Genomic DNA, 22,670 nt, shown 5'->3' on the forward strand with positions numbered 1-22,670 from the left:
TGAGCCTACCTACATGCTGTATGCTTTAAACAAAAGATATCTAGAAGATTACATCAATTGAAAAGTCTCTAAAATTGTATGCTCTATCTGAATCGTGAAAGTTTACGTTTGACTTTGCTGTACATTTGAAGTTCAGTTACCATATGGTAAACACAAAGTTACACAAGATAAATAATGTCACATTGCTTACCTTTTAACATTTTTTTCTTTAAAAATCTAGTGTTCAAAAGGTTTAGTACAGTGAAATTACACTTTTCTTCTATTGCTCTAATTACCACTAATTAGCATGCAGATTTCATTCCCTTAGGCTGATATGTGCATGGGAGTACATTAAATTCACATAACTCAATAACTCAGCTGGTGCATACAGCCTATGATAGGCTGCCAAGTCATTTTGTAAATATTTTATAAGACTGCCACAGGAAGATGGTTCTCAGATATATGCCATTGTAAATTCCTATCTTAGTAAACACATTCCTTTGTTGTTGAATAAAAAGTAAATCTCTAAACAGGACTGGTGCTAAAATTTTTGGCTACACAAGTGAAGACATATTTTGCACCCCCCAAAGAAATGATATACCCTGCCATTACTGCTTCTTAACAAAATGTTCTAGTGTTTAGTAGCTATTCATAATTATTTTATCTATAAAGATAGAGAAAATAGATTTCCATTATTACATAAAAATTCTTTACTGTTATTCTGATTTGTTACAACTTTAATAGCTATAATGATTAATTTCTGCTTGACATAAAACACAGTGTTTCTAACCATTTTTGTAGCAAGTACCACAACACGAATAAATATTTGTCCTATGTACCCTCTAATGCACATAAATATTATTAGGTAACAAAAAATAAGTGAAATGCCCTGGAATGTGGGCAAAAGCTAATGAAAGGAAAAGCCACTGTAAACCCTCTTGCCAACTTGGAATTGGTGGATTGAAATCCCCCCGGATTTATTTTACTGGGTTGATTGACAAGCTTCGCTTTCACACAGTTGGTTGTGTGAGGGTTTTGGTGGGCAGCATTGCACGAGAATTTGCTAGTTCAATGGTAAATATGGGAAGCAAATGTCCTAGGTCTGTGATTGAATGCGGACAGGTTCACAACATGTGAATTCTGTCTGTTTGCAGATTGATCTTGCCCTCTGTATATTGGCAGTTAAGAACAGTTCTGAAAATTATCTGCATGCAAAATAATGATTATAAAAACTTTTAAAACTTTTAAATTTATTAACCCCTTCCTGTCGTTACAACGTTCTATGCCATGGAACATCCTAACCTTTTGGCTGTCCTGAAACATTAGCCACTTATATGGGATAATGGGCTGGGGGGGTGCCTAGTATCATAGGCCAGGTGTGCTAGCTGGAGGCGCTGGTTCAGCTTGTATCAGTCGTTGGTATCTTCCTTTCCTTCCTCGGTTGTATAACTCTAGGTGCAAAACAGTGGTGCTGAAATATCAGACAATACACCATACAAAGGTGAATATCTACTCACAGTGTATATTGCAGGTTACCGGCTCCTTCCCAATATGAAAAGACAATATCACAGATTCAGTAAAAAAGTTTGTCTTTATTTGCCAAATCACTATTTTGCACCTAGAGTTATACAACCGAGGAAGGAAAGGAAGATACCAACGACTGATACAAGCTGAACCAGCGCCTCCAGCTAGCACACCTGATCTATTCACACAGACCTTGGGAGAGACTGTGGGACGGCTGCGGTTCACCAGAAGGGGAAAGTATTAATACATATTATACACCTGTTTGCATGTATATCATAGGCACTTCCCTGACCTGATACCATTATTGAAATCAACTAATTTTTCATCTGAAGTTTGTTCTGATGTAGACAAACGAGTCCCAGCAGGAAAGTGTTAACGAGAAAATAAGTGTAGTCCAGAGATACACACTTGAAAATCCTCTTGAAAATGTTTACCTGGTATCCTTTGATATGGTAAATTGGAAGTCAGTCAGATGTAGATTAGCTTCTGCACTAATCTAAGCAATCACAGTGTAGTAAGTAGCTGAGTTAGGCAATCCGCAGCATATTTAATTATGTAGTATGCACTACAGTCTCTGGGAGAGTGGAAAATTGCAAAAAAACACTGCGGTAAACTACAGGAAAAATAAATAATAAATGCTCCCTGCATTGATCTATGCTTAAAGGGACATGATACCCATATGTTATATAAAAGCTGGTTGGAAGATTTTACATGAACATCTCTATGGATAAAAGGAAGTTGTCAAAATTTTCTTTGTAACCAAATTTCACACAGGACAGGGATGTTAAGCATCTAGTCCAGATACCTGTCCAGTGACTAGCAAGGAAGCATTCATCTGGCATGTGCAATTTTCAGTTTAATGATGTTTACACTGAAATTGTGTGAGATCACTGTGAAATCCATCAAGATTATGGTAAAATGTTGTGATATCACTGAAATCCCGCCAGATTATGGTAAAATGCTGTGAGATCACTGAAATCCCGCCAGATTATGGTAAAATGCTGTGAGATCACAACAAAATATGAAAAGATTATGATAAAATGCTGTAAAATCACAGTGAAATCCCACAATATTATGGTGAAATGCTGTGAAATCACAGCAAAGTAAAATGTGAGCTATTATTTTTTTTATTTTTTTTAAACCATCCAGAAGGCTGTAAAGAAGGTAGCTAAATGTTAAATGCACACAGAGCACTTTGTTGAGTTAATCTTTGCTTTAAATAAAGAAAAGGAAATGTAAACATCATTACACTTTATCTTTCTCACATTTGTATCAGGCATAAAAGAAAATGTATGTTAGGTAATTTTAAATAATCATCTTCTACTGGATTATAATGTTTTAAGGGCATTGGACTCTAGAGAAAAGTAACACTTGTAATGCATTGACTAGCACACATTTTGAAAGATTATCTTCCAAACAATGCAACATACAGCTTAGCCTCACAATGTATTTTTACTTTAATCATTCAGGGTGATACCACCAGATGTGTTCTCCTTTAAACCTGCTGTACAATCTGACAAGGCGTATACAACAAACAGGTGATATATCCTTAGCAAATAGGTGACAGATCCTCAGCCAATAGGTGATAGATCCTCAGCTAATAGCTTATACAACCTCAGAAAATAGGTGCTACAGCCTCAGCATATTGGTTATTCAACCTCAACAAATAACTTATACAAGCTCAGCAAATAGGTTGTGCAACCTCTACAAACAGGTGATACAGCCTCAGCAAATAGGTATTACATCTTCTTATTGGTTGTATCATCCCAGCTGTAAAAATAGGACTGCATTGGAAGATGCCTTATGTGGAAGCTATTTTTAACTGTAAAGATGGAACAAACATTTAAAGTGTTTAAAATATATCTCTCTTTTTTACATGGTAATAGTGACAGGTCCTGATTTTAGGCATACATTAGAGTTTAATGTCCCTTTTAGAGTAGGAGACATTGTAAAAAGATCTACATTAGTTCAATATATAGTCAATTTTGGACACATGGGGGCCGATTTATCATGTGTCTGGCGGCCATGATCCGCTGTAGCAATCATGTCCACCATACATCGATAAATGCCGACCACATACGCGTTCGGCATTTATCAGTGCAAAGAGACATGCAATGTTTTTTGCAGGGATTTCATAATTAAATATATAGCTCTATTATCAATTTGTCTTCATTCTCTTGGTATCTTTTGTTGAAAATTGGGGACGTATGCTTAGGAGCAAGCTCATTTTATGGAGCACTATATGGCAGCAGTTTTGCAATAATATTATCCATTTGCAAGAGCACTAGATGGTAGCTCTATTTCCTGCCATGTATTCCTACCTAAGTATCTCTTCTATGCAGAAGAAAGACGTTTGATAATAGAAGAAAAAAGGAAACGTTTTAAAATAGTATGTCCTCTCTGAATCACAAAATACCTCTTTTGCTTTTCATATCCCTTTAAAGCAGTTTTTATATATTTTAAATGTATTTCTTCTGTTATGTGTGATCAGTCCACGGGTCATCATTACTTCTGGGATATTATCTGCTCCCCTACAGGAAGTGCAAGAGGATTCACCCAGCAGAGTTGCTATATAGCTCCTCCCCTCTACGTCACCTCCAGTCATTCTCTTGCACCCAAAGACTAGATAGGAGGTGTGAGAGGACTATGGTGATTATACTTAGTTTTTATAACTTCAATCAAAAGTTTGTTATTTTACAATAGCACCGGAGCGTGTTATTACTTCTCTGGCAGAGTTTGAAGAAGAATCTACCAGAGTTTTTCTTATGATTTTAACCGGAGTAGTTAAGATCATATTGCTGTTTCTCGGCCATCTGAGGGAGGTAAAAGCTTCAGATCAGGGGACAGCGGGCAGTTGAATCTGCATTGAGGTATGTAGCAGTTTTTATTTTCTGAATGGAATTGATGAGAAAATCCTGCCATACCGTTATAATGACATGTATGTATACTCTACACTTCAGTATTCTGGGGATGGTATTTCACCGGAATTACTCTGTAAAAGTACATTAAACCTTTTAATAGGTATTTAATTCATGTTAAACGTTTTTGCTGGAATGTAGAATCGTTTGCATTTCTGAGGTACTGAGTGAATAAATATTTGGGCATTATTTTTCCACTTGGCAGTTTGCTTGTTTTGATTATGACAGTTTCGTTTCTCTCTCACTGCTGTGTGTGAGGGGGAGGGGCCGTTTTTGGCGCTCTTTGCTACGCATCAAAAATTTCCAGTCAGTTACTCTTGTATTTTCTGCATGATCCGGTTCATCTCTAACAGAACTCAGGGGTCTTCAAACTTCTTTTGAAGGGAGGTAGATTCTCTCAGCAGAGCTGTGAGACTTATGTAGTGACTGTGTTTTAAAACGTTGCTCTGTGATTTTTATGTTTAAAATTTAATTAGTGTTACTTTACTAATGGGAACAAACCTTTGCTAACAAGTTGTGTTGTTTTTAAAGAGTGATGCTATAACTGTTTTTCAGTTCATTATTTCAACTGTCATTTAATCGTTTAGTGCTTCTTTGAGGCACAGTACGTTTTTGTTAAATAAGATTGTAACCAAGTTGCATGTTTATTGCTAGTGTGTTAAACATGTCTGATTCAGAGGAAGATACCTGTGTCATTTGTTCCAATGCCAAGGTGGAGCCCAATAGAAATTTATGTACTAACTGTATTGATGCTACTTTAAATAAAAGCCAATCTGTACAAATTGAACAAATTTCACCAAACAGCGAGGGGAGAGTTATGCCGTCTAACTCGCCTCACGTGTCAGTACCTGCGTCTCCCGCCCGGGAGGTGCGTGATATTATGGCGCCTAGTACATCTGGGCAGCCATTACAGATAACATTACAAGATATGGCTACTGTTATGACTGAAGTTTTGGCTAAGTTACCAGAACTAAGAGGCAAGCGTGATCACTCTGGGGTGAGAACAGAGTGCGCTGATAATCCTAGGGCCATGTCTGATACTGCGTCACAGCTTGCAGAGCATGAGGACGGAGAGCTTCATTCTGTAGGTGACGGTTCTGATCCAAGCAGATTGGATTCAGATATTTCAAATTTTAAATTTAAATTGGAAAACCTCCGTGTATTACTAGGGGAGGTCTTAGCGGCTCTTAACGATTGTAACACTGTTGCAATACCAGAGAAAATGTGTAGGTTGGATAAATACTTTGCGGTACCGGCGAGTACTGACGTTTTTCCTATACCTAAGAGATTAACTGAAATTGTTACTAAGGAGTGGGATAGACCCGGTGTGCCGTTCTCACCCCCTCCTATATTTAGAAAGATGTTTCCAATAGACGCCACCACACGGGACTTATGGCAAACGGTCCCTAAGGTGGAGGGAGCAGTTTCTACTTTAGCTAAGCGCACCACTATCCCGGTGGAGGATAGCTGTGCTTTTTCAGATCCTATGGATAAAAAATTAGAGGGTTACCTTAAGAAAATGTTTGTTCAACAAGGTTTTATATTGCAACCCCTTGCATGCATCGCGCCGATTACGGCTGCGGCAGCATTTTGGATTGAGTCTCTGGAAGAGAACCTTAGTTCCGCTACGCTGGACGACATTACGGACAGGCTTAGAGTCCTTAAACTAGCTAATTCATTCATTTCGGAGGCCGTAGTACATTTAACCAAACTTACGGCTAAGAATTCAGGATTCGCCATTCAGGCACGTAGGGCGCTGTGGCTAAAATCCTGGTCGGCTGATGTAACTTCTAAGTCCAAATTACTTAATATACCTTTCAAGGGGCAAACTTTATTTGGGCCCGGTTTGAAAGAAATTATCGCTGACATTACAGGAGGTAAGGGCCACGCTCTACCTCAAGACAAAGCCAAAGCTAAGGCTAGACAGTCTAATTTTCGTCCCTTTCGGAATTTCAAAGCAGGTGCAGCATCAACTTCCACTGCACCAAAACAGGAAGGAGCTGTTGCTCGTTACAGACAAGGCTGGAAACCTAACCAGTCCTGGAATAAGGGCAAGCAGGCCAGAAAACCTGCTGCTGCCCCTAAGACAGCATGAACCGAGGGCCCCCGATCCGGGACCGGATCTAGTGGGGGGCAGACTCTCTCTCTTCGCCCAGGCTTGGGCAAGAGATGTCCAGGATCCCTGGGCGCTAGAGATCATATCTCAGGGATACCTTCTAGACTTCAAATTATCTCCCCCAAGAGGGAGATTTCATCTGTCAAGGTTGTCAACAAACCAAATAAAGAAAGACGCGTTTCTACGCTGTGTACAAGATCTATTATTAATGGGAGTGATCCATCCGGTTCCGCGGTCGGAACAAGGACAAGGGTTTTACTCAAACCTGTTTGTGGTTCCCAAAAAAGAGGGAACTTTCAGGCCAATCTTGGATTTAAAGATCCTAAACAAATTCCTAAGAGTTCCATCGTTCAAAATGGAAACTATTCGGACAATCTTACCCATGATCCAAAAGGGTCAGTACATGACCACAGTGGATTTAAAGGATGCTTACCTTCACATACCGATTCACAAAGATCATTACCGGTATCTAAGGTTTGCCTTCTTAGACAGGCATTACCAGTTTGTAGCCCTTCCATTCGGATTGGCTACGGCTCCAAGAATCTTCACAAAGGTTCTGGGTGCCCTTCTAGCGGTTCTGAGACCGCGAGGAATTTCGGTAGCTCCGTACCTAGACGACATTCTGATACAAGCTTCAAGCTTTCAAACTGCCAAGTCTCATACAGAGTTAGTTCTGGCATTTCTAAGGTCGCATGGATGGAAAGTGAACGAAAAGAAGAGTTCTCTCTTGCCTCTCACAAGAGTTCCATTCTTGGGGACTCTTATAGATTCTGTAGAAATGAAGATTTATCTGACAGAAGACAGATTAACAAAGCTTCTAAATGCATGCCGTGTCCTTCATTCCATTCAACTCCCGTCAGTAGCTCAATGCATGGAGGTGATCGGCTTAATGGTAGCAGCAATGGACATAGTACCCTTTGCACGCCTACATCTCAGACCGCTGCAATTGTGCATGCTGAGTCAGTGGAATGGGGATTACTCAGATTTGTCCCCCACTCTGAATCTGGATCAAGAGACCAGAAACTCTCTTCTATGGTGGCTTTCTCGGCCACATCTGTCCAAGGGGATGCCGTTCAGCAGGCCGGACTGGACAATTGTAACAACAGACGCCAGCCTTCTAGGTTGGGGCGCTGTCTGGAATTCTCTGAAGGCTCAGGGACAATGGAGTCAGGAGGAAAGTCTCCTGCCAATAAACATTCTGGAATTGAGAGCAGTTCTCAATGCCCTTCTAGCTTGGCCCCAGTTAAAGACTCGGGGGTTCATCAGGTTTCAGTCGGACAACATCACGACTGTAGCTTACATCAACCATCAGGGAGGGACAAGAAGCTCCCTAGCAATGATAGAAGTATCAAAGATAATTCGCTGGGCAGAGTCTCACTCTTGCCACCTGTCAGCAATCCACATCCCGGGAGTGGAGAACTGGGAGGCGGATTTCTTGAGTCGCCAGACTCTTCATCCGGGGGAGTGGGAACTTCATCCGGAGGTCTTTGCCCAAATACTTCGACGTTGGGGCAAACCAGAGATAGATCTCATGGCGTCTCGCCAGAACGCCAAACTTCCTCGCTACGGATCCAGATCCAGGGATCCGGGAGCGGTTCTGATAGATGCTTTGACAGCACCTTGGAACTTCAGGATGGCTTATGTGTTTCCACCCTTCCCGCTGCTTCCTCGATTGATTGCCAAGATCAAACAGGAGAGAGCATCAGTGATTCTAATAGCGCCTGCATGGCCGCGCAGGACTTGGTATGCAGATCTAGTGGACATGTCATCCTGTCCGCCTTGGTCTCTACCTCTAAGACAGGACCTTCTGATTCAGGGTCCATTCAAACATCAAAGTCTAACTTCTCTGAAGCTGACTGCTTGGAAATTGAACGCTTGATTTTATCAAAACGTGGTTTTTCTGAGTCGGTTATTGATACCCTGATACAGGCTAGGAAGCCTGTTACCAGAAAGATTTACCATAAAATATGGCGTAAATACCTATACTGGTGTGAATCCAAAGATTACTCCTGGAGTAAGGTTAGGATTCCTAGGATATTGTCTTTTCTACAAGAAGGTTTAGAAAAGGGTTTATCGGCTAGCTCATTAAAGGGACAGATCTCAGCTCTGTCCATCTTGTTACACAGGCGTCTGTCAGAAAATTCAGACATCCAGGCCTTTTGTCAGGCTTTAGCTAGGATCAAGCCTGTGTTTAAAACTGTTGCTCCGCCATGGAGTTTAAACTTAGTTCTTAACGTTTTACAGGGTGTTCCGTTTGAACCCCTTCATTCCATTGATATAAAATTGTTATCTTGGAAAGTTCTATTTTTAATGGCTATTTCCTCGGCTCGAAGAGTCTCTGAGTTATCAGCCCTACATTGTGATTCTCCTTATCTGATCTTTCACTCAGACAAGGTAGTTCTGCGTACTAAACCTGGTTTCTTACCTAAGGTTGTCTCTAACAGGAATATCAATCAAGAGATTGTTGTTCCATCCTTGTGTCCAAATCCTTCTTCAAAGAAGGAACGTCTTCTACACAATCTGGATGTAGTTCGTGCCCTCAAGTTCTACTTGCAGGCAACTAAAGATTTTCGCCAAACTTCTTCCCTGTTTGTCGTTTATTCTGGACAGAGGAGAGGTCAAAAAGCTTCTGCTACCTCTCTCTCTTTTTGGCTTCGTAGCATAATACGTTTAGCCTATGAGACTGCTGGACAGCAGCCTCCTGAAAGAATTACAGCTCATTCCACTAGAGCTGTGGCTTCCACTTGGGCCTTTAAGAATGAGGCCTCTGTTGAACAGATTTGCAAGGCTGCAACTTGGTCTTCGCTTCATACTTTTTCCAAATTTTACAAATTTGACACTTTTGCTTCTTCGGAGGCTATTTTTGGGAGAAAGGTTCTTCAGGCAGTGGTTCCTTCTGTATAATGGGCCTGCCTATCCCTCCCGTCATCCGTGTACTTTTGCTTTGGTATTGGTATCCCAGAAGTAATGATGACCCGTGGACTGATCACACATAACAGAAGAAAACATAATTTATGCTTACCTGATAAATTCCTTTCTTCTGTTGTGTGATCAGTCCACGGCCCGCCCTGTTTTTTAAGGCAGGTAAATATTTTTTAAATTATAATTCAGTCACCACTACACCCTTGGCTTCTCCTTTCTCGTTGGTCTTTGGTCGAATGACTGGAGGTGACGTAGAGGGGAGGAGCTATATAGCAACTCTGCTGGGTGAATCCTCTTGCACTTCCTGTAGGGGAGCAGATAATATCCCAGAAGTAATGATGACCCGTGGACTGATCACACAACAGAAGAAAGGAATTTATCAGGTAAGCATAAATTATGTTTTCTATTTCTTGTTTTCAGTCAATTTGACAGCACTGTTCCAATCAATCAGAAAACATTTTCCTGTATCCCTTATATAATATTTGGAATTTTCAAAATTCTCAGCTGTGACATTTTGCAAGCTATTTTGGTTTACTTCTGGTGACATATTTGGAAGTTCAATATAGCTCAAACACTAATTTTAATTAAACTACATTTTAATTAAACTTGTACTTAAATGAGATCATTAGAATATTAATTTGTGATGCAGTGAAGTGTTTGAAAGTTTAAGCATCTTAAAGATAGCATTACTCAGAACAATATGGAATTATTAATTGCACATGTCAACAACTGATATTAATGGTTAAGTAAAAAAATGCATTTAATCATATTAGGTAGCTATCATTAATACTTTTGGCTTAGACATAAATGTTTGTTTGTGGTTGGTAGCCCCTCGGTGCTGAGAAAGGATGGACTGAGCAGCAAGTGTGCTGTGGGTTCAGCCAAGCATGCCATGAACTAGGTTGGGTGGAGTTATGGCACCTCATAGGTGGAGCCGGAGAAGACCTTTGAAACTATGGCCTTTGTACTGATGGGAGAGGTTGTAGAAGGAACAATGGGACCTCCCCATCTGTTATCCTGGTGGACAGCTGGGAGATATGGTACTAGAAAGGCTTTGAAAAGAATGAGAAAAATCACAAGAACCCCTCATGTGTTATTTTTCGCATGGGGATTCTGATAAATTGGAATTTATACCATTGAGTGAAGTGAAATCTCTAACCCTCTAAATACTTTCCTTCTTCTATCTTAAAGTAAAATAGAAACTTTATTTAATAATTGTGATGTAGATTCAGTGTTGTGTAAGCTATCTGTAGTACAAAACAAAACAAAATTGTTCCTGTCTTAGAAGACAAATAATATCATTATTTTTTTTAAAGTGTCATTTTTTAACATTTTATTGTAGTTTGGAAATCTAAGATTCAAGTTATTTACGCAATATCAGAAACAAAATATAACTGTACCGTATATTTTCTGAATTCCCTGTAAATCATCTGTAGGTAGTTTGAAGTTCTCAGTTTCCATATACTGATAAAATGGAGCCATGATTGCAGTGGGGTCATTGGAATGTTCCAGGCCTAATGCATGACCCAGTTCATGCACAGCGACTAGAAATAGGTCATTTCCTGGAGGTGGGAAAATAAATTTGAGATCAATAAAGTAATTATTTTCTCAAAAACAGTTTAAATGAATGGTTACAGGCAACTCTTGACAACAGCAAATTAAACCACAGCAACTATAATCACACAAAAGGTTATCAACTTAATGGGGCTTAATAAACACATAGTCTAAAAGGAACTGTAACCAATTTGCGATTTCAATTTAAAATATTTAATTAAGTATCGTAAAACAACTTTGCAATACACTTTGATAACTGAAAGGGAACATGGCTTCACAAGCCTAACCCTGGCACACATTTGTCCCTAGCTGGTTTCAGCAGAGAATTTCAGATAAGGACCTGAAAAACAGTGAATATTTTGCTAACATAATGAATGTTGTTGGAAGGGGAGTCTACTGCAGTATCAAGTCCAGAGTTGCAACCAGTGGTCAAGGTTGGCTAGTGAAAAACTATTTAAGGAAACAAAATGTTGATGCATTCAAAACATTTTCAAATTCGCTCTATGTTAACTTATTGCAAAGTTAAAGGAACTCTTTCAATTACAAGTTGTTTTCTGTCACTTTAAGCAAAGATCACACAAATGCATATTTTTTAGCATTATTCCTTAATTATCCAATATCACAATGACTTATCTACGAAATTGAAAGTAACAGGCACAATATTGACCATGGGTCTTGAAAGACAGGAGGGATTTGAATTCATAAACATTTAAAGGGACATTTAACTTAAAAAAAAACTGGTTATCTTATCAAAGACTATAACACATAAAAGAAGTAAGGTAATCTCTAAGAATTTCTCACTGCAACTGTGCAAGAAGCCCAAGACTGTGCTGGTCTAGAAATTCATAGGCAGGTGTTCTGCTTGCTATTGGCTACACCACCCACCTGTCAATTTAAGAAAAACATTTTCTGACACAGTGTTGACTGGGTGGAAATTAATTATTAATTAAAAAATTAAAAACTATAATAGGTTGAGTTCTTACTTTAACAACAAAACCTTTAGAGTACTTGGTTCTATGTAGAGGTATTTGCAGCAGAGAAAGTAAGCACCTTATTTTACTTACAGATCACTAGTTATGCCTCATCTTGAGTATTGTGTTCAGTTCTGGGGACCATATCTCCCAAAGAATTTAAAAAACCTGGAATCTTATCAAAAGAGGGTTAATAAAATGGTAAAAGGTCTAAAATTAAAATCTATAAAGACGCAGTATAAATATGTATAGCGTAGAGGAGAAAAGGGCGAGAGTTGATATGATAAAAGCCTTCAATTATATTAAGAGACTTAATAAAGATGAGGCTCACAGTATTTTCTCAAAAAAACAACACCAGAGCAAGAGGTCATGAATGTATGTTAAAGGGAAAAAAAAGAAGATAAAATAGTATAAAAAGATCCCTTAAAGGGGACGTGGGGAGGGTGAGAGGGTACCCCTTACTAAAGAAAAATTACAATAAACAAATAATAAAAATACACTAATTTGTTATTGGCAGACTAGCTTTCAGTGACAAAGATGACAGCAAACAGTAGGAGGGAGGGCATTAGAGAGCTATTCGGGGGAGGGGTCAGGAAGGAAACCTACATTACAGAAAATAAAAATAAACTACTTAAATACTAAACACAAAAAAGCCCTAAACTGTATACTAGCAGACTTTCTGCAGGTGCCTATGATGGTAGAGGCCAGTGGGGGGAGGGAAAAAAGCTGTTTGTAAAGGATCAGGGGGTGGGAGGGTAATCTCTACCCTAGAGCAAGCTAACTGATTAGCCCCTTACAATCTAACTGATTAATCCCTTTCTGCTATTTCTGAACAAAGGGGATCCTCGAGAAGCTTTTACAACCATTTGTCTTACTGCAGTTGTTGCAAAAACGTTTGTGAAAACGTTAATGATTTTTATATGATAGTATCTGGTGGCCAAATAGCAGCATCAAATATACCATAAATGGCCTAGATTATTACCATGGGTTTTCTACTTTTATATATTTAAAAATTATTTATTTTTAATTTTATTTATTTATATTTGTTTTGATAGGTAAGTCAAAAAATAATGGTTTTATGCTAAAAATTCTCAGGTACTTTCGGCAAGACTTTCCTACAAACTATTTAAACGTATACTTTAAGGGAAATTTTAGCAGCCTTTTTAAGTCTATGGTTCGTATCTGCTATTTCTAGGTTTAATAGTGCATAGTTCCATGAAAGTAATAGTTGAAGACTATTTATAACAATAATTAATATAATTATAATATAATTATATTATTATTATTATTATCACTACTACTAATAATAGCAATAATAATAATGTTAATTGTTCATTTAATGCCTTGTGCTTTTGGTCTCTGCCCAAACATATCAACTATAAACAAACAATATTTATTATTTTATTCATGGCAGATAAATAAAATTAAAAAAAAACCAAGAATTTGTAGGAAAATAATAAAAAAGACAACAGCAGTAAAATAAATAAGCAGCAATACCAATGAAAAATTGTATAAAAATAGTGGAACAAATGATCCACTGCCAAATTCCCTCATTGAAAATGCATTAAAATAACTGAAGGTTTATTCATCATTACAAAAAGTTTCATTCTTATTCAGGAAAGAAAATCTATTTCTAAGAAATGTAACACAATACAAAATTTACATTCAATACAAATAAGACAAGCAAGAAAATAAAATAAAAGGGAAATAAAAAAAGAGAAATGTTCAGAAGGAGAAAAAAAAACCTTTTATGGCTGGAATGTTAAAGTAATGCCAGGCAATTTATTAATAAATCACATAGGAAAAGTATATGAGGAACATATTATGAATAAAGGTAGAAACAATTAAATTATATGTTCAAAACTATAATTTAAAAGCCAAATGTGAAATGCACAGCAATAATTTTACATTATGCCAATTTGTGTTGCAATATACTTGATAGCTTTACAGAGGAGCATTTTTTTTAAACATACATAGTTTGCAAAAATGCTTCTAAATAAATTTGAAATATACTGCTGTAGATTATATAGTGTTAAATTGGCCAATACATGATATCTAGCAAATGTGAGCTACTAGAAAGATGAAAAAACAATTAATATAATAGCAACACTTTGGAGACACATTTTCTAATAAGGTACTTTAAAATGCCTATATTTGCTAAATATTCCCATGTCTGTTTTGTTATGTTAAATAGAATTATTGAATAGAGCAATATTTGTCTTGGCATTCTCACACACATAAAGAAAGTGACAGTGGGTGTTCGAAGAACTTGTGAGACATGGTCATGATTTTTCACTTAAACCTAAACTCATGAGAAGTTTCTTGCCTGGTTGTCATGGCAAAATATATTATAGCTGGTGAGGTTGTCTCTTTTTTTATTTAAATTTTCTTTTTTCCTTTTTTTAAAAGTAAACTTTTTTATAGAATGTTCATCATTTTTTTATCCTGTATAATGTTTTTAAAACATTTTTGTGATACCAGCAGTGGCGTCACTAGGGTTGGTGTCACCCGGTGCGGTAAGTTATGGTGTAACCCCCCACCACCACCTATGGTTTTTTTTTACTGCAAGAAGAGGATTTCATAGAAAAAGGCAAACTTCTCAAATGGACAGAAAGCAGACACACAAACACAAAAACACAGGCACACAAACATACAAACACTCAGACACACACTCAGACACACATAAAAACACACTCAGATGCACACACAAACACACGGAAACACACTCAAGACACACACACAAAATCACACACAAAAATACACAGACACACACACAAAAACACTCAGGCACACACACAAACACTTAGGCACGCACACACAAAAACACTCAGACACACACAATCAGACACACACACAAAAACACTCAGATACACACACACACAAAAACACTCAGACACACACACATACAAAATATGTAAACTGCAGTGCATTCATTATAAAGCTCATGCCTAGAGCTGCTCCCTGGCTCAGCAGAGCATCAAATGAAAGATAAACAGTGAACTCTAAAAATAAATCACTAAAGAAAACATTTAGGTGCACTTTGAAAATTCTGCTCTCTGACTCTGCCACTGCCTACCGCTTCTTATGACCAATCACCTCTGCAATCTGCCCACCCCCAGACCCCCGTCCACCCTCCTCTCCTACCTCTTCAGTGTGCACTTAGTGTATCGTAACCGTACCAGTCTGGTGGGCATCATACATGGCTCCTTCCCTTTAGAGACAGTGTCAGACAGTCATGCGGTCCGGTGCCAGGCATCCCTCTCACGATTTCCCAGTTCCCGTTTAGAGAGATGGCAGTGAGTAACTCCACACGTCACTGAGCAGTGAGCACAGATAGGCAGGCAGGTTTAGGCTAGCAGCGCAACTTTGCAAGCCTCACTGCATGCCCACAACATTCATAGTGAAATTGGGCAGGGGAGAAGCAAAGTACAAACAAGCAAAAGCAGCTGGGAAAACTATTTCTGGAAATTGCAGCACAGGCTCAAGGGGCAAAAAAATGAAGTGTGTCTACAACTTCCCCAGTCCCACTAATGTTCACAACTGCTGGCACATCTAGTAGAAAAAAAATCTATGCATTTCTACATTGTATTTCTTTGAATTTCAATAAAATTTAAAAAAAAAAAAAAAACTCTGGCTGGCGGTGTCACCCCCTGGAGGGTGTCACCCGGGTGCAGTCCGCACCCCCTGCACCCCCTAGTGACGCCACTGGATACCAGTATCCTTGACAGTGGAAGTTCTTCTATGGCACAGGAAGCTAACAGCTGTAAGATATATGTGTCTCCATTGATTTCAAGGAAGCTGATCTCACTACTGGCTGCTCTGATAAAGGGAAGTTACAAATCTCTTTGAATCTCAAAATTTTCCAGCAGTGGTATTGTAGCAAGTTTTTCCAGCATTTCTAAAAATAGAAAAACAAACAGAGTCGCCTCATAGTATAGAAATCTTCAAACACAGGAGAAAACAAAAAGATAATATCCACTCATTTGGTAAAAAGCACCAATGTGCTTAACTGGCGTGCCGGAACATCTGAGCCTCTTGGCTAGCTCCACTTATAGGATAAGAGTGATGGCCTCTTCATTGGTGTTTGTATGTTCCAGCAGGTGTATTGGCTCACTTCGGCTTCCCCCTGCTAGATCTGTCTTGTGGCAACCAGACATACACCCTCTGTGGTCCGTCCGTCTACCAGGAAGCAAGTACTCCTATATCGATAAAGCCTCCTGGTAGACAAACCACAGAGGGTGTATGTCTGATTGCAACAAGACAGATCTAGCAGCGGGAAGCCAAAGTGACCCCATGAGCTAATGGAACATACAGAGACCAATGAAGAGGTTGTCACTGTTATCCTATGAGTGGAGCTAGCCGAGAGGCTCAGATGTCCCGGCACTCCTGTTAAGCACATTGGTGCTTTTTACCAAGTGAGTGGATATTATTCTTTTGTTTTCTCCTGCGTTTGTGGATTTCTACACTATGAGGAACCTCTGTTTTTCTATTTATAGAAATGCTGATTTGACTGTTGATACTCCAAAAGTGCAGCCCCCACGGACAGTGGGCTTGGTTATTATTGGAACTCATTTATCAATTTACCATAATTTCAGATGTATATATAAGTTGTTTTTGCACCCTCTTATTTTTGGCATTAGTGAGTCCCTGGTGGATTTTATTTTATTCTATATAATGACATAATTTAATTTTTTTCAGCAAGATAGTTCACAATCAAGTTTTATTTAGTCTATGTTATTGTTTAAACCTTATAATCTAAAGTATTTAGAGGACAAAGTTCTATATAAACTGCTTGTCAATGTATGTTCTATATAAACTGCTTGTTGATGTAAAATATATCCTTTTATTATTATATAACATATTCCGCACTGCTGTCCATGAGTACAACTGATATAAGTAAAACAATGATACAATACTTGTAAGAGACAAAATGTTGACAAATACAGAAATGAATGTGGGAAAGTACAATCTAGGAGCATAATTGAGGGTATGCGCCCTTCAGAAGCAGCAAAGATAATCAGCATTCTAAGTTCAATACAAAATATATTAATTTTCTAGCAGTGTTAATTTGTTTTCTAATATTTCTCTTCTTATTAACTTTTGTATATTAGAAGAAAATAATTGAACAGGAAATTAGCATTTGGAGTGTAGAGATATGAACTTATACCCATGTGGATGAACCACAGTACTTGGCATAAAAAAATATATCCTTAAAACTGCTGGGTAATTACCAGTTTTAAGATGATTGGCAATAAAGTAATTAAACTCAACTTGCTATGTTTCATCAACATAAAATGTGTTAGTTGTTAAGGAAAGAATGATTGTGAGTATCCATTCCGCTGGGATTAATGGATGTCAGCACGTCATTGGATCTAAGCAATTAAAATGCATCAGACTGTAACCAGGCAGAAATCCATGACTCTAGGCTCATCAAGACTCTATATTTCAGTGATAATAGTTTTATTTTAATTTACTCTTAATCCTAACAAATCTTTATTCATTTCTTTTTTTTCTACAAATCCAGTGTTTTTGTTTCTCAAATATGGTTCAATAAACAACATTTAATATAGAAAATATTATATGATATCCACTAACATCAATGTGAAGGGACATGTAAGACATTTATTTATTTAGGGAAAAAACAATCTTCAATACATTTTAAGATTAAACTCTTTTATATGTAACCAAGACAATGTTACATTAGTTCTTGATAATGTATATTGTTATATACTTCCAATAGAAGGGGTGAGGACAAAGACTGTAGGGAGAACACAATGGTTGGGATATTTATAACACTATCCTATGGACACGTAAGACATTCCTATAGTGCATTGGATAAAATACTATAGAAACATATTTATTTTATTTACTTTATTTTTTTAACATGAAAAAAATTAAAACTATGTTGGTTTTGAATTAATGGGAAGTGCATAGCTGGTCTGTGGGATGGATGCTCATTGGCTGAAAAAGAAAACTCAAACAGCTCTATTGGTGGGCAGTGACATGCACACCAAATGGAAATTTATTTTACTTATTTATTGATTTATTTATTTTTTAGGTGGAAAAACAAAACAAATGTCAATAAATTTTAAAGTGAACTCTTTTATATTATTATAACTTTTTCCTTTTATTATATTATAACTTCCAATAGAAGTGGTAAGACTGTAGAGAATTTAAAAGCAGTTGGGATATTTAAAACACTATCCTATGGGCTCCATTTATCAAGCAGAGGATGCTTTAGAGCCCTTGAGGTGGTGGTTTGCTGACCTCAGAGGGGGTGTAGTTAAAACACATTGAATGCATTAATTCTTGGTGCTTGATAAGCCCTGCTCCTGTCACTCAAGAAGAGGCTCTGCAGAAGGCCCTATGGGAGAGCTATGCATTAATTAAAGGAACATGAAACCCAATTTTTTCTTTCATACCATTCAGATAGAGCATACACTTTTAAACAACTTTCCAATTTACTTCTATTATGTAATTTGCTTTTTTCTCTGGACAACTGCATAGTAACAGTTTTGCAAGAATGCTTTGAACAATATTACACATTGTGAAAACACTGCTGCTATCTAGTGCTCAAATCATACCTATACGATATTGCTGCCACATAGTGCCTCAGACACGTACACTCTACCTACCTAGGTATTGTTTTTTAAAACTGTAGAAAGATAAAAGTTGGTTTTATATATTTTATGTTAACATGCTTGAATATTAACAATTAAAATTCACTCATTGCACTCCATTTATCAAGCAGTGGTTGCTGCTTCAATTGGCCCACTGCTCCTTAACGTGTGTGTGACATGAAAAGGTGGCGGACTGAAACAATCCCAATCTAATCGGGATGATTGACAGACCATGCTAGCGGCCGATTGGCTGCCAATGAGCAGGAGGTGGCATTGCACAAGCATGTCTGGTGAAATGCTTGTGCAAAGATAAATGCGGACAGCATATGCTGTCTGATTGCATCGATGTCCAGCAGACATGATTCGCTACAGTGAATCATGTCCACCAACATTTGATAAATGGAGTCCACTGAGTGCATAATAGCAGATTATTTTAGTGGATAATTTATGCTTTATTAGCACAACCTCACTGTTTTAGCATTATTGTGCATTTAAGCTCACTCATGGTTAAATCATATTCCAAAACTATCTGGTACTGAATATATATATATATATATATATATATATATACACAGTATATATATTCCTCGTTTGCAAGAAGGCACTCACTGGTCTTAGTAAAAAACAACTTTTAATTCATATGTTTAAAAAGCAAATACATCCATCATAAACATCTTATTCAAAAAGTGGAGTGCCTCATCTCAAAAATCAAAATACAAATATCCTCCAAAAAGAGATAAGCACAGTCTTACATTACCACAACTGCCAGGGTGCACTTCACATAAATTGTATCCATTCCTCGTAAGACTGTGCTTATCTCTTTTTGGAAGATATTTGTATTTTGATTTTTGAGATGAGGCACTCCACTTTTTGAATAAGATGTTTATGATGGATGTATTTGCTTTTTAAACATATGAATTAAAAGTTGTTTTTTACTAAGACCAGTGAGTGCCTTCTTGCAAACGAGGAATGGATACAATTTATGTGAAGTGCACCCTGGCAGTTGTCGTAATGTAAGACTGTGCTTATCTCTTTTTGGAGGATATTTATATATATATATATATATATATATATATATATATACACACACACACATACATACAGTTGTGCTCATAAGTTTACATACCCTGGCAGAATTTATTATTTCTTGGTTATTTTTCAGAGAATATGAATGATAACACAAAAACCTTTCTTTCACTCATGGTTAGTGTTTGGCTGAAGCCATTTATTATCAGTCAACTGTGTTTACTCTTTTTAAATCATAATGACAACAGAAACTACCCAAATGACCCTGATCAAAAGTTTACATACCCTGGCGATTTTGGCCTGATAACATGCACACAAGTTGACACAAAGGGGTTTGAATGGCTATTAAAGGTAACCATTTTCCCCTGTGATCTGTTTGCTTGTAATTAGTGTGTGTGTATAAAAAGTAAATGAGTTTCTGGACTCCTGACAGACCCTTTGCATCTTTCATCCAGTGCTGCCCTGAAGTTTCTGGATTTTGAGTTATGGGGAAAGCAAAAGAATTGTTAAAGGATCTGCGGGAAAAGGTAGTTGAACTGTATAAAACAGGAAAGGGATATAAAAAGATATCCAAGCAATTGAGAATGCCAATCAGCAGTGTTCAAACTCTAATCAAGAAGTGGAAAATGAGGGGTTCTGTTGAAACTAAACCACAATCAGGTAGACCAACTAAAATTTCAGCCACAACTGCCAGCAAAATTGTTCGGGATGCAAAGAAAACCCCACAAATAACTTCAGGTGAAATACAGGACTGTCTGAAAACATGTGGTGTGGCTGTTTCAAGATGCACAATAAGGAGGCACTTGAAGAAAGATGGGCTGCATGGTCGAGTCGCCAGAAGAAAGCCATTACTACGCAAATGCACAAAGTATCCTGCTTACAATATGCCAAACAGCACAGAGACAAACCTCAAATCTTCTGGCACAAAGTCATTTGGAGTGATGAAACCAAAATTGAGCTTTTTGGCCACAACCATAAATGCTACTTTTGGAGAGGAGTCAACAAGGTCTATGATGAAAGGTACACCATTCCTACTGTGAAACACGGAAGTGGATTGCTGATGTTTTGGGGATGTGTGAGCTACAAAGGCACAGGAAATTTGGTCAGAATTGATGGCAAAATGAATGCAGTATGTTATCAAAAAAATACTGGAGGAAAATTTGCATAGGACATACTTGGACATTCCAACATGACAATGATCCTAAACACAAGGCCAAGTCGACCTGTCATTGGCTACAGCAAAATAAAGTGAAGGTTCTGGAGTGGCCATCTCAGTCTCCTGACCTCACAATCATTGAGCCACTCTGGGGAGATCTCAAAAGTGCAGTTCATGCAAGACAGCCCAAGAGTTTACAGGAACTGGAGGCTTTTTGCCAGGAGGAATGGGCAGCTTTACCATCTGAGAAGATAAAGCGCCTCATCCACAAATACCACAAAAGACTTCAAGCTGTAATTGATGTTAAAGGGGGTAATACATGGTATTAAGAACTGGCGTATGTAAACTTTTGATCAGGGTCATTTGGGTAGTTTCTGTTGTCATTATGATTTAAAAAGAGTAAACACAGTTGATTGATAATAAATGGCTTCAGCCAAACACTAACCATGAGTGACAGAAAAGTTTTTGTGTTATCATTCATGTTCTCCAAGAAATCATACATTCTGCCAGGGTATGTAAACATATGAGCACAACTGTATATATATATATATATATATATATATATATATATATATATATATATATATATATATATATATATATATATATATATATATATATATATATATATATATATATATAATTTCACCTGTGCACTAGGTCAGATGTCATGAAAATCTGGCCTATTAAGGGTCCAGAGGACCTGAATTGAGAAACACTACTTCAAAATAACATTTTCTTGTAAAATGTTGTCCTTTTTTTGGGCTAGATTGCAAGTGGCGCGCTAACTGTAGCGCGAGAGCTATATTGTTTGTTTTCATCTTTTTATGCACATGAAAATAGCAAGGAAACAAGGAAATAGCGCTCCACACGTAATTTAGTAATCTAGTTACCAGTTGCCACCTTACTTGAGAAATAAAAAAATACTGGACAAAGAAATTCATATACATTTGCATAAATAATTATAAAGTATAGCTCAGAAATTGAAGCTACTCAGGATGATTTTAAATGATCATCTATTTATAAACAGATTCCAGTACACTTAGTTTTTATCATAACAAGACCTTTATTTCTATATTAATTTTTTATTATCTACATTGACTTGAGCCTTAAAAATACTGGCCATGTTGGTAAAATTCTCTTGATTTCCTTTGTTGAAAAAAACCCCTAGGTAGACTCAGTTTCGATGCACTGCTGGGTGCTAGCTGATGATTGGTGGCTGCAAATATATGCCTCTTGTCGTCGGATGTGTTCAGCTACCTCCCAGTAGTGCATATCTGGTCCTCAGCCTAATCTTCAACAAAGCATACCATTAGAACAAAGCAAATTTTATAATAAAATGAAATTTGAAAGTTGTCTAAAATTGCATGCTGAATCTGAATCTGAGAGTCACATGCAGAAGAAACATAATAAAAAAAAAAGCTGTGATAACATTCCAAACAACAATTCTTGCAAAAATAAATACAGTGCAAAAATGTTTCTTAAGGAATACACTGTTTTGCATTCAAACACAACCTTTACAAAAAAAATTCCTGCATACGTTAATACAAAAAATACTAAGACAGTGGGAGTTGGTAATGAAAAAAAACCAGGAATAAAATCTTGCAATAGAATCTTTTATTTTACTGCATTAATTCTGTTATTTTGTTAGCAGATGATTTATTGAACAGGAAAGCTTCAATCCAACATATGTCACTTTATTTCAGCATACTGTATGACAGATGTTCTCTGAAGATTGAAAACAATATTATATGGTGCGCTCTTTTTCTGCTTTTTTTTATTATGAACAAAATAAAGTGTCATTCTTGTGTATTACTTTCCCTAGGTTTGTTACATATCAACCTTGATAAAATTTGAATATACAAAATTTACCTGTCAATTTAA

General features: G+C 37.3%; 1 protein-coding gene across 1 annotated transcript in view; it reads right to left on the reverse strand.

Annotated features, from left to right (window-relative positions):
* Positions 1 to 22,670, reverse strand: part of MMP16 (matrix metallopeptidase 16) — a 539,583-nt gene that overhangs the window by 182,258 nt on the left and 334,655 nt on the right. The window contains exon 5 of the mRNA XM_053715178.1: positions 10,860 to 11,021. Coding sequence (XP_053571153.1) covers positions 10,860 to 11,021 — 162 coding nt within the window. The remainder of the gene's footprint in view (positions 1 to 10,859; positions 11,022 to 22,670) is intronic.

This window comes from Bombina bombina, chromosome 5 (genome assembly GCF_027579735.1).
Source record: "Bombina bombina isolate aBomBom1 chromosome 5, aBomBom1.pri, whole genome shotgun sequence".
Classification (NCBI taxonomy): Eukaryota; Metazoa; Chordata; class Amphibia; order Anura; family Bombinatoridae; genus Bombina; species Bombina bombina.